This window comes from Arachis ipaensis, chromosome B2 (assembly GCF_059453495.1).
Source record: "Arachis ipaensis isolate K30076 ecotype BB chromosome B2, ASM5945349v1, whole genome shotgun sequence".
NCBI lineage: Eukaryota > Viridiplantae > Streptophyta > Magnoliopsida > Fabales > Fabaceae > Arachis > Arachis ipaensis.
The window spans coordinates 32,620,891-32,635,345 of NC_142437.1; the positions used below are offsets into that span (position 1 = coordinate 32,620,891).

Here is a 14,455-nt window from a genome sequence, read left to right on the forward strand (position 1 = left end):
GAAAGAGTAAAGATCATTATATACGCTTTCTAACTGAACAATTATGAGAGGTAATTTGCATAACTAACATTGAAAGTGATATATATATATATATTATGAGAGGTAATTTGCATAACTAACATTGAAAGTGATATATATATATAAGTTGTAGAAAAAAAAAGTAAATGGAAAAAAAATACACATAAAAAAATTTGGAGTAAATAAAAATACATGTTAAAATTCATAAATAACTAAATATCAAAGTACACCTTAAAAATTATTTTTGATGAACAAACATACACACAAAAATTTTATAAATATCAAACTCTTACTAATGACATAATATTTACGAATTTTGTATGTGTACTTTTATTTATTTTAAATTCTTTCATGTATATTTTTATTCATTTACTTGTAAAGGAAAAAAGAAAAGGCAACGGAGAATGTCTCCTAAGAATAGGATAAGGTTTCATTTTCAGATAGGGTCCCTGAGAACAAAATGCCCAAAGCTGATGCTTTTATTCCCATTATCCGTCGCACCGAAAGTAGATAGAAATAATGCTGATAGTTCAGTATCATGTCATCATGTAACCATTTTCTTTTGCTTGTAATTCTGCTATGTCAAGTTTAAGCTATTGAAATTCATCGCATAAAAGTAACTATACCTTTTTTTAAGCAATGACATTTTATTAATTGGAAATTAAAGGAATTTACGTTTCTCAATTAAATAACTCGGTACATTATTATGAGATATATGTATATAGTATCTGTTGTGTCTGATTAAAATTATTTAGTGAGCTTTGAAAGAGATGTATTCATGAAATGATCTCATTCGAGGGTTCCAAGAAATTGACATTGGACCAGACTATAATAAATAGTATCACTAGACTAAGCTCCACTTCCAAATTAAATTCCTATACATTATGATTTTTTTTTAATTATTCTGTATGTTTTTATTGTTTTACCGAATTTTTAATTAAATTTTTATATTTTAAAAATTTATAATTTAATTTTTATATTTGATAAAAACTTTCTATTAAATTCTTTCAAATTATTGTTAGTTAAAACTTCAATTTTTTAAGAATATTTATTTTTGTATTTGATGTAAAATAAATTATAAAATATTCTAAAAATAAATATTATAAAATTATTATATTTTTTAAAAAATAACAATTAATAAAAATATAATTAAAATTTTTATCTAATATAAAAGTTTAATTACAAACTTTTTATAAAAACTTGATTAAAAATTTAATAAAATTATAAAGAATAATAAAATATTCAAATAGTTATCATAGTCGTATATAATTACGTTAACATGGTGAGAAACTACAATATATAATAATAATTTTTCTAATCTTCTCGTGTTACTCATGTTATGAAAGAGCAAAATAGAAATACAAATTATGATTTTAATTTTTATAACCATAATGGATATCAGTGTTATTCTATAATGAATATAAAAAACTATATAGATAAATAAATATTTATACATATCCCTAGAAAAATTTATATCGATGTATCTCGTATGACTCCTCTGATGGTAGTGAGTAGGGTAACAAGAGAAGTCCTAATATTCCTATATTGCATATGGTACGTTGTAACACTTCATAACATTTGACAAAGTCAACTTTCTAAAAACTACTTCCACTCTCATGAGATTACCAGCATGAAAGTATCAAGCATTACAATATTTGTAATTACTAATTAATCAATACAATAGACAAAGACTTCTGAAAAGAATTATGTCAAAATTTAATAAATACATCTATTTTATATGCTATGCAAAGCATAAACACTTAATGAAAAATTAAAGTAACGTATAAGTGGTCTTACCAGAACTTTCTGTTGGTTTTGACTGTGGATGACTGGAACGATGAAAATGAGAACTGAAGTGCAAACAAGCTTTTCTCCTTATACTGTTGTACATACATACATACATACATAAAAGGTTTTGATACTAGCCTACTATGCTTATTTCATCCCTTTTCCTTCGTCTTCGTTTAGGATCCGATTGCGGAAATCGTTGACCATAAGAGGCAACCCTTCTTTGAGAGGGACTTTAGGCTCCCAGTTCAAGAGCTCCTTTGCTTTGCTGATATCTGGCTTCCTCATATGTGGATCATCAGCAGTATTTGGTCTGAATTCAATTGTAGCACTTGGATCAATTGTTGCTTTCACAACCTGTGCACATATAAATTGACAATGACAACAAAACTCAGTCCACTTCCTTGAACTCGAAAATTCTTCCAGAACTGTCCCTTAGTAGCATTCAGTTATTGTCCTAAGACAGAGAGGTTGAGAACAGAAATGTGTTTGGAGAAGGGGTCGAAAGCAAAACAATAAATTTGTTCATATCTTGGGATAATTTAAAAGAGAGTAAACTACCAAAATGGTACCTGATAGATTATGGCGCTGACAAAAAAAAATCTTGAAAGATGCAATCGACAAAAGAGCCCCTAAAAGATTATTAAGTTTGACAAAAACCACCAAACATCAACTGATCAGGTTTCTGTTAACGGAAAACCTGATGGAAGAGCTTAACTGGCAAACTCTGATCAGTTAATTAATAATGCCACATAATTATTAACTGATCAGAGTTTTCCATTAAGCTCCTCCATCAACCAGCTCATCATTTTCCATTAACGGAAACATGTTCAGTTTACGTTTGGTGGTTGTCAAACTTATTAATCTTTTAGGAGCTCTTTTGTCATTCACATCTTTCCGGGCTATTTTTGTCGACGCTAGAATTTTTCGGGTATCATTTTGGTAATTTACTCTTTAAGAGAATCTGTAAACTTATATAGAGGGATGATCTTTAAACCGATTTCTGTAGCTCCTAAAAGAAGGGATGAGAGAAATGGATTTCTACTATCCCACTATCTCCATATTTTCTGTCCCAAGAACCAAAAATTACATTAGCAGTTGGCGCAGAAGGCCCAATTATCTATTAACCTTATTTTAGTTTTAACAAAAGAAAAGATACCGAAATACCTCAGCAAGCTCTAACATGGTGAACTCCCCTGGGTTACCCAGGTTGAAAGGTCCCACATGTTCACCATCCATCAAGGCCACCAATCCGTTAACCTGTGAATTGGAAAAGAAATTTAATTCACCATTGCATCCTATTCAGCAGTTGGCACAAGTTCTAATGATAAAGTAGAGATAAGAAATCATCCATAGATTTAAAAATTCTCCAGTTCAAAACTTTCCATTCTGAACCCACAAAAAGGGGGAAGGATCAAAAAGAAGGAAAAAAAATTAAATAAAAAATTTCATGATATGGGCTTTGTCAAATGAAAGAAATTATCAATACTTTTCATTTAACCTTCCAAAGCAATTGTTTCTCTTTGCTTTATGTATTCTCAGTAGTTAATCCTAAAAAGTCCTTTTCAGTTTGAGAATTAGGATAAGAAAATCAAGTTGCGGCTTCGTTTGATGTTTTACAAAACATGCAGTTATGCTTTAAGCTACAGATTTTCACCCATCCTGACACTAGAATATAGTACTCGTTATTTAGAACTTGATTGGGATTTAACAGTAATTCCATAAAAAAGAATCCATTTTATATTGGTGAACTATGAAGGATCTCTTTAAGCCCCCAAGAGTAGTAGTAAAAACAAGGGGCCAAACATGACTGATAGTGAAATGACAAAATCTCCATAGATATGGAGTTTTAAACAAACAAAATCATTGCCTAGTTGCTACATACCAAATCAGAGACATATTGAAAACTTCTTGTTTGCTTCCCATCACCATATACAGTCATTGGTTGTTTGCGAATAACCTGCAGTGATGAATGTATATGAGAAACAGAAAACCACCTTTAAAAAAGAGAGCAGACAAAAACATTGAAATGGGTTTCAAACCTGTGCAACAAAATTGCTAACTACACGACCATCATCTAAACACATACGAGGTCCATATGTGTTGAAAATACGAGCAATTCGAACCTATATAGCAGCAAAACAGATCAGTCTCAACATTAACGTGAAATTTGCCGAAGCTACCAAAAGAAATCTAAATGCTGCTTTTGCCAAATTATTTAATTTGAGTGGCTTGAAGAATTCACCATGCATCGAACTTTGTCTTTAGAGTCCAATTTACAGAATAAAAATTTCAATCCTATAGCAGATCTGGTTAGAGAAAGAAAAAGTAATTAAACCAAAGCTATTCCTTTGTCAGGGGCTAAGTTCCTTTAACGAAATCCTCGGGAAGGAAGAGAAAGAGGTTTTAGAAATTTTTTGGAAACTGATCAATAGTAAACTAAGAATAAAGTTCTCTGGTGGTCTCACGACTCACAGCTTACGTCAAAGACAACCTCCTATCAAACTTAGGTTCACTGCTTTGAATAATAGCTTGAAAGGAAATTTGCCAACTCTAGCTGGAAGAAAACTATAGGATCCAGCACTGTAAGATCAAATTAAACGCATCGATCATTCTCTAACTAAAATAGAAACGTTGGATCAGAGCAATTCAATACCATGAACTGACCAAATTGTCCTTAAGCTAAAAACACTACAGCACATGTCAATGCCCTTGGAGAATAAATAGTAAAAAATGCTAAGGATAATTTAATGAGTTGGTAATTGCAAAGTCAATGGCTACAACAAGCAAATAATTAGCAATGGAGACATAAATGTAAATCTCCTAGATTACATGTATGCAGTTTCAAGTTAAATCAATGCATACAAAGCATATAGCATGAAATGACTAATTATTAGATCAGTATAATGTGTAAAACTATACCACCTATTTATCCAACAATGTAGACATGTAGATAAATAACCTTCACTAGCTCAAACCAATTCCCGATATGTTGAAAAATATGCAAGGTTACCTCAACACCATCACCTCGATGATAATCCATTGTTAAGGTCTCCGCAGTGCGCTTTCCTTCATCGTAACAGCTCCTCTCGCCTGAAATTTTGAACTATATTTCAGCATACTAACCACCATCCCATAAAGATAACATTTCATTAACAGTTTTATTTATCTATCAGCTCACCTATTGGATTCACATTTCCCCAGTAGGTCTCTTTCTGGGGATGCTCCAGCGGATCACCGTAAACCTCACTAGTACTAGTAAGCAGAAACCTGGCCCCAATCCTCTTTGCAAGGCCCAGCATATTAAGTGTACCCATCACATTTGTCTTGTACATCACATATAATTAAGGATCCCAGAAGCAAAGAGTTTTTAATGCTCTCTAAGACCATTCAAGCTACAACTTCATGTATGGTTATTCTTCATGAAAAATTATACCATGTCATCTTTTAGGCACTCAAATCACTATCTAGACGGATTCACAGATATTTTATGATAGATAGAAATATAGTATGATCACGCAATGTTATACATGTCAAATAAGCATTTTTATGCCAATAATAGATCATGCATAACTCAGAACTACATTATATAAATAATTCTTCACTAGGCATGATCTACCATGTCATCTCATTCAAATGATTTTTTTGACATGTAGAAAACCAATTTTAATGATAAATGAGCTTCAATTATGATCTCTATAACCATACAAAATCCAAACAATGATTGAAAGCCTATGATAAATCATGCCTAACTGAGAATTACTCCATGGACATGTTGTATGAGGAATTAATAGCTAGCCATGGACATGTGTGAAAGCATTCCTTAGGAAAAGACTTGTGAAAGCATTCCTTAGTAAAAGTAATTTTATGTTTGATTTTTCTAGTGCTTTTACTTTTACTACTATAAATTTACCAAACACGCTAAAAAATAAGAAAAGATCTTTTTTCAATGAAAAAAGATCTTTTTTTATCAACTTAATAGCGCCCAAACAAGCACTTAGGCCAACTCCCTCAAATCCTTAGTATCGAGTTCCCAAATCACTTACGACCTGTGAATATTTTACAATCTATTAGCACACCTTAATTAAGTTGTATACATGAGATCACATGATTTGTCCTTACTATTATTATGGTGCTGAAAACATTACAAGCACCACAAATAATGATTTATATTCTCATACTGCTGAACCATATCTCACTAAGAATCATTCCACTCTAAGTTGGACACACATCATAAATTCCCTTGAAATGAATGTGGAACTCTAAGAGACAATTTCCTACATAATCTTAAACCAAGAAAAAGCTGTTACTCTGTACCTCAACAACGTAGTTTGTTAGATTCAAAAACAGAGTTGAAAGCCAAGAAGTTAAGATTGAAAAACATAGAATAACAATTTCTCAACTTACATAGTGCATTAACATTTTCTTTTGAAAAAGATCTAGCCCAAAACACTTTACACTAAAACTTTCACAAAAACACCAAGTAAGCAACACACAAAACAACCGTTCCACAATTTTCATTTAAAAAATAAATAAAATTAGCCCCTTAAGTTAGCAATTGACTTTAATTCATTCCAAGGACTTAACTACCTTTTGGAAGCTTCAAGGACCTTTGTTTCCAATCTTCAGCTAAAATTAGAAGTCAGTTAGCAACTTTATGATTCTTTTTCTTTTAATTTTACTTTCGTCATTGTCACAGACATCTGAATTTTATTAGCAACTATGATTGACGACTTTCTCTCACACAAGTTTTTGTCCTTGCCACCAGTATCCAGTAATTACTACCTAAGATCTATTAATGCAGTTTGAAAAACTATGAATGTCTCTTACCACAAGTTTTATCAATTTCTATGACTCAACTTAAAACCACCAAAGAGGGGACAGACTTACCTCTCACATTCACTGTAATAATAAAAATAATAATAATCTCGATACATTGACAGTGTAAAACTCATTTAATCACACCATTCTTCTGGATGACCATTTACGTGGTCAAAATAAAAGGTAGTTATTTAAGCTGATGTGGTATTACGTAATTGGATGCATGGATAAAATTGTTTTAGACTGACACTGAATCAAATTAAATTCATAATTTCTTAACGGCTTGATTTTATTACCTAAAATCTCATTAACGTAGCTTGAAAAACTATGATGGTTTCTTAGCACTAACTTTTGTACTTACCACAGATTTTATTACTAGAATTCTATCCGTTCTTGTGACTCCAATTAAGGGAAAAGGGAACAAACTTACTCTAAACTTAACTATCACAATCAATCACTACAAGTCTATAACAAAATAAATAAATAAATAAATAAGGATATGATAGTCTTGACAGGGTTATACTTGTAATGAACAGGGGAAGCAGGACAAGCAAGGTGATAGATCTGATCCACCTCCAACAGTATAGGCTCAACGACGTCGTGTCGAATCAGCTCAAACCTAGGGTTTCCAAGCAAATGTACCAAATTGTCCTTCCTCCCGGTGAAAAAATTATCCACCACAATCACCTCATTCCCTCTCCCAATAAGCTTATCAACCAGATGGCTCCCAACGAACCCAGCCCCACCGGTAACCACCACCCTCAGCCTCCTGGCGCCAATCGCCGCCGGAACCCGCCCAGCAACCGCGTTCCTTCTCTCGAGCCCGACGCCGCGGAGGTCGTGGCGGGTGGTGAACCCGCTCCGGGTGTACGGATGGGCCTCGGAAGGCCCAATTCTCGAGAGGATGGGCTGGATTATGAAGAAGGTCGAGCCAATTAGGATTCCGATGAGGGTGAAGAGTAGGCGCTGTTCTCTTAGAAGGTAGTTAATGGATCTTGGTAGGGATCTATTGTGTTTTGGGAGTTTTGGTGGGTAAGGGCCATATTGGTTTGAATTATTGTTATTATTACTATTCGGCATCTCCAGCCTGTGATTCAGCTTTGGCTTCATTCTTTTGCTTCCTTCTTTCTTTCCGAATTTAAATGCAGTGTTCGTGTGTGTGCGTAATGTAATGTGTTGTATGGGTGAAGGTAAAATTTGGAGTGGTTGCAGTGAAAATTGAAATGCTTCTTCTGTTTGTGTCGGTGAATGTGAAAGAGAGGCTATTTGGTAAAAAGAAATGTGATGTGAATGTGAAAGGGAAAGGGAAATTGAGTGAGTGGATGGGAGGGTGGTGATATTTTAGTTTTAGGAGCTGGCGTATGCATGCAAGTGTTTCAGAGTCAGGCTTATATTTTGTGTGTGTTATGTGATCTGATGTGAATTGTGATGTAATGATGTGGGGCAAATGTATTGTTCTTTTAAAAAATAAATAAATAAAAAGGTTTCTTTTTATTGAGTGTGTTGATGTTAATCGGTGATTGTTGTTGGTAGGGACAATGGAAAGCGTGAAATTGAAGATGAGTAAAGGAGTTAGACCCTCCCTGTTTGCGGCTTTTGGATGAGTTGAGTGACCAAATGCGATTAGGGTAAATGGGTAATTGTCTTGATCTTTTCATTTGCGAAATCTAATTATCATCGTATTATGATTTAAGAGTATACCCATTTTAAAATTCTTTTATATTTAGTTGAGTGTTTTTTTTTAAAGTAAAAGCTCAACACAACAAGTGGAGTATAAGACAATAACAGACCAAGTATGGACAACAGACTAAATCACACTCATGTAGCACCAATAGATACCTTCTGTCACCTTCGGCAATACTATCAACAACAGAAGGGATCCACACCTAATCACTCCTTGTAGTTCATGAACGACTGTTGAACAACCTCATCAACCCCTGTTCCTTTATTTTGAAAGATTTTTCTATTCCTTTCTAACTAAATATTCCATACAATCGTACAGAAACATACCATCCATCTCTTGCGCTCTTGTTTACCAGTTGGAAGCTCAGTCCAGCTTTAGAATTTGAGTGTTAAAGGGAAAAAAATTTAGATTCTCTGAATTTGAATTTTTATTTTAGAGAATAAAATGTAATCTCTCACCATTTATTTTATAAATAAGATAAAAAATATGAAAAAAATTATTTAAGAAGATCACACTTTATTTTCTAAAATAAAATTTAAAATGTAGATAATTCAAATACAAAAAAGATAATAGTAGTACGTGAATTTTATGCTGTGAACAGTGCCAATATCAACTACCTCACTATATAATTCTATGATTTGATGTGTTAGAATTCTTCCATGTGTTTCAAAAGTCGCACATACGTATTCATCGTGTATAACCTAGTGATGCGTAAGCATCTTTTCTTAGTAAATTTGTATTTAATTTGTTTAATTTAATCAAGAATTAATTATCTTTTAGCCACTATGGATGTTAATTTGAGTCGTGTGCAATTCTATTTATTTTAGGTAGCATTTGGCTGGATTTGATGGAGTCTCCACAGAAAAAGAGAAGAAGGCGAATGATGTTGTCAACCCTGGCCTCTCTGCACTCAAACCTGAATAACTCGAGCTACAGAAGTTCAATGGACGTGATTTTAGTGGCGTTGGAAAGCTAACTTTCAGAGCTTTCCAACGATATATAATAGTCGACACTTCTCTCCCACCAATTCGACCAAGGCTGCGCCTAACTTGGGACAAGACAACAACAACAACACGCAACCATAGGCGTGACTCCTCAAGTAAGGCGCACGAATTCTCCAAGTAAGGCGCAGAATCATTCAAGTGAACTCAAAACCATGCGGCCAAACTCAAATAAGGCGCAAGGTATCCTTGAGTTAGGCGCAACACATGAGCTTGGATAGCCATTCCTCACTGCACCCTTCAAGTAATGCGCAATGTTAAGCCAAGTTAGGCGTGCCTTCCTACGTAGCAAGTGGTCCCCATTCATCAATTGAAGACGCGCGGATTGTTTAATTAATTCTGATTTAAACTTTATTTTTATTTTAAAATAGGAAATGATATTATTTTAGTTTTAGAAAATAGATTTTAAACTAATTAGGATTAGATATAAAAGAGAAAAGAAACTTCTCTTCGGGGATTATTCCACCTCATTACAAATTTACATTTTAAGAGAATCCTAGTTTCCACTCTGAACCATGAGCAACTAAACCTCCACTGTTAAGGTTAGGAGCTCTGTCTATTGTATGGATTGATTCTACTGATTTTCTATTTGAATACATGTATTGATTCAAATAATTCAAGAATTATTTTCGTTCTTTATTTTATGAATTTGGGTGGAACGGAAGTATGACCCTCTTTCTAATTAAGTTCTTATATAACTTGGAAAAGGTCTTTACTTGAACAACAGCTTGAAAACGTATTCTCCTAAATCTCTAATTATCTGAACTTAAAGGGATACGTGACATATAATCCTCTTATATTTGGGTAATTAGAATTTCTGTGGTATATAACTAGAATTAAACTTCACCCTCTAATTGGAATTAATTGACCAAGGAATTGGCTGTTGATGAGAGTTAGAAGAGACTAAAAAGGTCTAAGGAATTAGGGTTTAGTCACATATAGTTTGCCATGAATTGAATCTTGCATGATTAAAATAGTTAGTAAGAAAAGTCAATCCGGAAAATAGATAACTCTGAAGCCTTAACTGTTTCTCCATATATATTTCACAACTTATTTACTGCTTGCCTTCTGATATTTTGAATTTACTGTTTAATGCTTTTGAACTCTCAAACATCATTTTCTTCTTGCCTAACTAAGTAAATCACTTAACTATTGTTGCTTAGTCCATCAATCCTCGTGTGATCGATCCTCATTCACTTGAGATACTACTTGGTACAGCCCGATGTACTTGCCGGTTAGTTTGTGGTTATAAATTTCACATCAAGTTTTTGGCGCTGTTGTCAGGGATTAATTGTGATTGACAACTACTCGTTGTTTGATTTCTTAGATTAGATAATTTTTCTTTTAATTAGTTCTATTTTAGTATTATTAATTTTTGTTTCTTTATTTATTTATTTTTATTTCCGTAATTTTTTTCTTTTCTTCTGTCTTTCTTTCTTTCATACGTACCCCCGTCCCCTGCAGTTTCGTTTTATTTCTCTTTTCTTTTATTATTTGGTTTTCGTAAACAAAATAATAATAATAATAATAATAATAATAATAATAATAATAATAATAATAATTTAATACTAATATTTTTTTTAATTTCTGAAATTAAGTTTGGTATTTTCTAATTAGTCTTATTTTAATTTTTCTTATTTAATTTGCCAAATAATTTCGAACTTGTTGGTCTTAATTTTAATAGTAATTTTTGAATTTTAGTGTTTATTTTATTCAGTAATTTTTTTATCTCTTTACTCAGGTTACCTCACTGGGAATTCTCTACACTCTGACGTAGAGAGTTCCATCTTTTCTTGTCTTCTGTCTGTTTATGCGCAGGAACAGAGACAAGGAACCTCTCTTAGACTTTGATCATGAACATGAAAGGACTTTCAGGCGGCGTTTGCAACAAGCAAGACTTTACAAGGCTGCAGAATCCACTATGGATCATAATAATGCTGCTAATGCCAATATGGCAAATCCGAATGGGAATGAGCAACCGAGGATAGTGCTTGGCTCTTACTCTGCTCCTACTGCAGATCTTTATAGAAAAAGTATTGTGGTGCCTCCTATAGCTGCGAACAACTTTGAGTTGAAGCCACAATTGGTCACCCTGGTGCAACAAAACTGCCAGTATCATGGTCTTCCCAAAGAAGACCCAAATCAATTTATTTCTACTTTTCTACAGATTTGTGATACTGTGAAGACAAATGAAGTGAACCCTGAGGTATACAAACTCATGCTCTTTCCCTTTGCTCTGAGGGATAGAGCAAAGCTATGGCTAGATTCACAACCCAAGGAGAGTTTAGATACTTGGGACAAGGTTGTTACTGAGTTTCTGACTAAATTTTTTCCACCAAAGAAGCTGACTAAGCTTAGGGTGGAGGTTCATACCTTTAGGCAGAAGGATGGTGAAACTCTTTATAAAGCTTGGGAGAAATACAAGCTACTGGCTAGGCAATGCCCTCTGGACATGTTCTCCAAATGGAACCAACTAGATATCTTTTATAAAGGCTTGGGTGAAATGTCCAAGATGTGCTTAGATAATTCTGCAGGTGGTTCATTGCACAAGAAGAAGACACCAGAGGAGACTATTGAGCTTATTAAATTGGTTGCTAGCAACCAATATTTATATTCATCTAACAGGAATCCTGTGAACTCTGAGACCCCTCAAAAGAAAGGCATTATGAAAGTAGAAGCTCTTGATGCTATCCTTGCTCAGAATAAAATTTTGAGTCAGCAGATGAGTTTAATTTCTTAACAATTGAGTAGGATGCAGGTTTTAGCTGTCAACACTTAGAATGCACCTCAAGAGATCCCTTATGATATGACAGGTAATTTTGTGCAAAATGAGAATTATGATTATACTCAATTTTCTTCTGAACAGGTCAATTACATAGGGAATGCTCCTAGAAACCCCAATAATGACCCATACTCTAAGACCTATAATCAGGGGGTGGAGAAACCACCCAAATTTTGGGTGGAGAGAGTAACCTCAGGGATCACAGAATTTTAACAATAATTCTCAGGGCGGTTTTCAGCAGAATAATCATAATAACCGCCAGTTTCAGTCTTATCATCAACCACCATCTCAGCAGGCAAATTCTCAGTCCTAGGAGAACACTGATATGGAAGCAGTAATGAATCGTTTTATGCAGGAAACAAGAGCTTCCCTCAGAAACTTGGAGGTACAGGTAGGCCAGTTGAGCAAGCAAATATCTGAGAGGCCTCCAAGTACGTTCCCTGGTAATACAGTGGTGAATCCAAGAGATGAATGCAAGGCTATCACCTTGATAAGTGGACAAGTGGCAAGTACGGAAGCACAAGTTAATGAGGAGCCAGTTGAAAAAGAAGCTCTAAAGGAGAAGAAGGAAGAAGTAGAGCATGCCCATCCAAAGCGTGTGGACAACCCATTCCCATACTCTTTTGACACTTATCCTACATTGCCAAAGGCTCCTAAGTACAAGCCTAAAATGCCATATCCTCAAAGACTTCAAAAGGAGACCAAGGACAAGCAGTTTTCAAAGTTTTTAGAAGTCTTCAGAAAGTTGCAAATCAATATTCCTTTTACTGAGGTTTTGGAGCAAATGCCTCTCTATGTCAAGTTCATGAAGGAGCTATTATCAAAGAAGAAGCCTTTAAAGGGAGATGAGACTGTAAGACCCAGAACTTTTAAAAAGTCTTATCATGATCAAGTCTCAAATCATATAGTTATTTATAGCCTTAATTTCGAAAATCAGTTTATTAAAGATGATTAAGGCAAGTTTTGATTTATTGGACTTGAGATAAGTTATGATTATCATCCAATTTCACAATTATTGGATTATTTTCTATATTTGAATTATAAAGTTGATAGTTATGAAATAATAAGGATTTTATATGATTTGGATTAGATAATTAATGTTTTAAATATTAATATTGCTATTTTAGAAAAATGAAGAAATTAAGTATATTATTTCTAATTATTTGATTTGGGCATTTTATTGAAAATAATTTGTGAGATTGGTGGGCAAATGGTATTTTCTATATATAATTAGTGTTGGATTTAACTTGGGTTTCAATTACTATATTATTCCCAATTTTAAGTGAAATTACCAAAATGCCCTTAACCCTAAGTTTAAAAAAAATATAATAATAATAAACCCTAATGCCCTATCCCTCAGCCGCCGAAACCCTAATCCTATTGCCTTTTCCAAAATCAGCGGCATTCATGAGATAGAACAGAGAGAGAAGTTGAGGAATCAGAGGGAACCGGGGAAGGGGAATCGGAAAAGAGGGACGGTGCGACGCCGGCGAGGTGAGTGACACGGAGGAGTGGGAGATGCGTTGCGGTTAGTGGGCCTCGCCGACCGTGGCTGCTGTCATCCCCGACAATGGAGGAGCGAGAAGTGGGTGAACGTGAGGAGGGAGAGTGGGAGCTCGCGAGGGAGCTGCCGCCGTCGGAACTGAGTTCGCCGTCGTCGTTGGAGCCCGTCGCCGCCAGCTTTGTCAGGTCTCTGCCACGGAATCCATCCTTCCCGCCGCCACTGGAAGCACGAACAGAGAAGAGTCGCCTTCGTCGGAACCACCGCCGCCACTGCCAGCTTCCACCTCCATCGTGGTTGACTATGGATGAGAGTGGAGGAAACTGCCTCTCTCTGCCGTTGAAATCCTCCGCCGCTGCTGCTTGCGTCTTGAGCTGCTGCATCAGCCACCGCGGCAGGTGTCGCTGTTGGAAAGGAGAGATGCGCCTCTGTGTTTCTGGCAACCGGAAGTGGTTCTATGACTTCCGGGACCACCGCCGAAGCTCCGGGCTGAGCCTCTGCCGCCAGGAACGTCTCTGCTGCCACCGGGTCCCGCCGGCGGTAAGAATTTTAAGTTTGGTTACTGTTCTTTTGGATTTCGGAAAGAGTATTGACACTGCGTGGTTGTACAACTTCTATTATCAGAAATTCGGGCTGCCGCCGTTATTCAGAATTTATTAACGGAGCCGCTGCCGAGTCGTTTTGGAGTTGCGGCTGTTTCGTTTCGCTAATCTAGTGAGTATCTCTATTTCGAAAGCCTTGCGTTAGTACCTTGTTGTGCTTGGTTAATGAATATGGGTTTTGGTAACGTGGGGTCGAGTCCTAATTGTTATGTGTTGCGATTAGAGTTGGTGAGATTGTTGAGAACGCAAGTGGAGCCG

General features: G+C 35.1%; 1 protein-coding gene and 1 pseudogene across 1 annotated transcript; one reads left to right on the forward strand and one right to left on the reverse strand.

Moving 5' to 3' along the window:
- Positions 1–1,610: 1,610 nt before the first annotated feature.
- LOC107625212 (UDP-glucuronic acid decarboxylase 1) lies at positions 1,611–7,992 on the reverse strand. The gene is made up of 7 exons (XM_016327792.3): positions 7,129–7,992; positions 4,988–5,135; positions 4,820–4,899; positions 3,849–3,932; positions 3,692–3,766; positions 2,974–3,066; positions 1,611–2,163 (listed from the first exon to the last, which is right to left on the reverse strand). Exons 1-7 carry the CDS (start codon positions 7,735–7,737, stop codon positions 1,954–1,956), a joined length of 1,299 nt encoding a protein of 432 aa, XP_016183278.1. The 5' UTR covers positions 7,738–7,992; the 3' UTR covers positions 1,611–1,953.
- A 5,672-nt stretch (positions 7,993–13,664) lies between these two features.
- LOC148573514 (uncharacterized) lies at positions 13,665–14,088 on the forward strand (annotated as a pseudogene).
- The last annotated feature ends 367 nt before the right edge of the window (positions 14,089–14,455 follow it).

What these genes read in the sequence shown, in the direction of transcription:
- LOC107625212 (XM_016327792.3), bottom strand. Translation starts at nt 7,737, where the DNA reads ATGAAGCCAAAGCTGAATCACAGGCTGGAGATGCCGAATAGTAATAAT. An exon ending in TTAGCAATTTTGTTGCACAG is followed by an intron (nt 3,767 to 3,848) that starts GTTTGAAACCCA and finishes TCATCACTGCAG; the next exon opens with GTTATTCGCAAACAACCAAT. An exon ending in CCATGTTAGAGCTTGCTGAG is followed by an intron (nt 2,164 to 2,973) that starts GTATTTCGGTAT and finishes ATATGTGCACAG; the next exon opens with GTTGTGAAAGCAACAATTGA.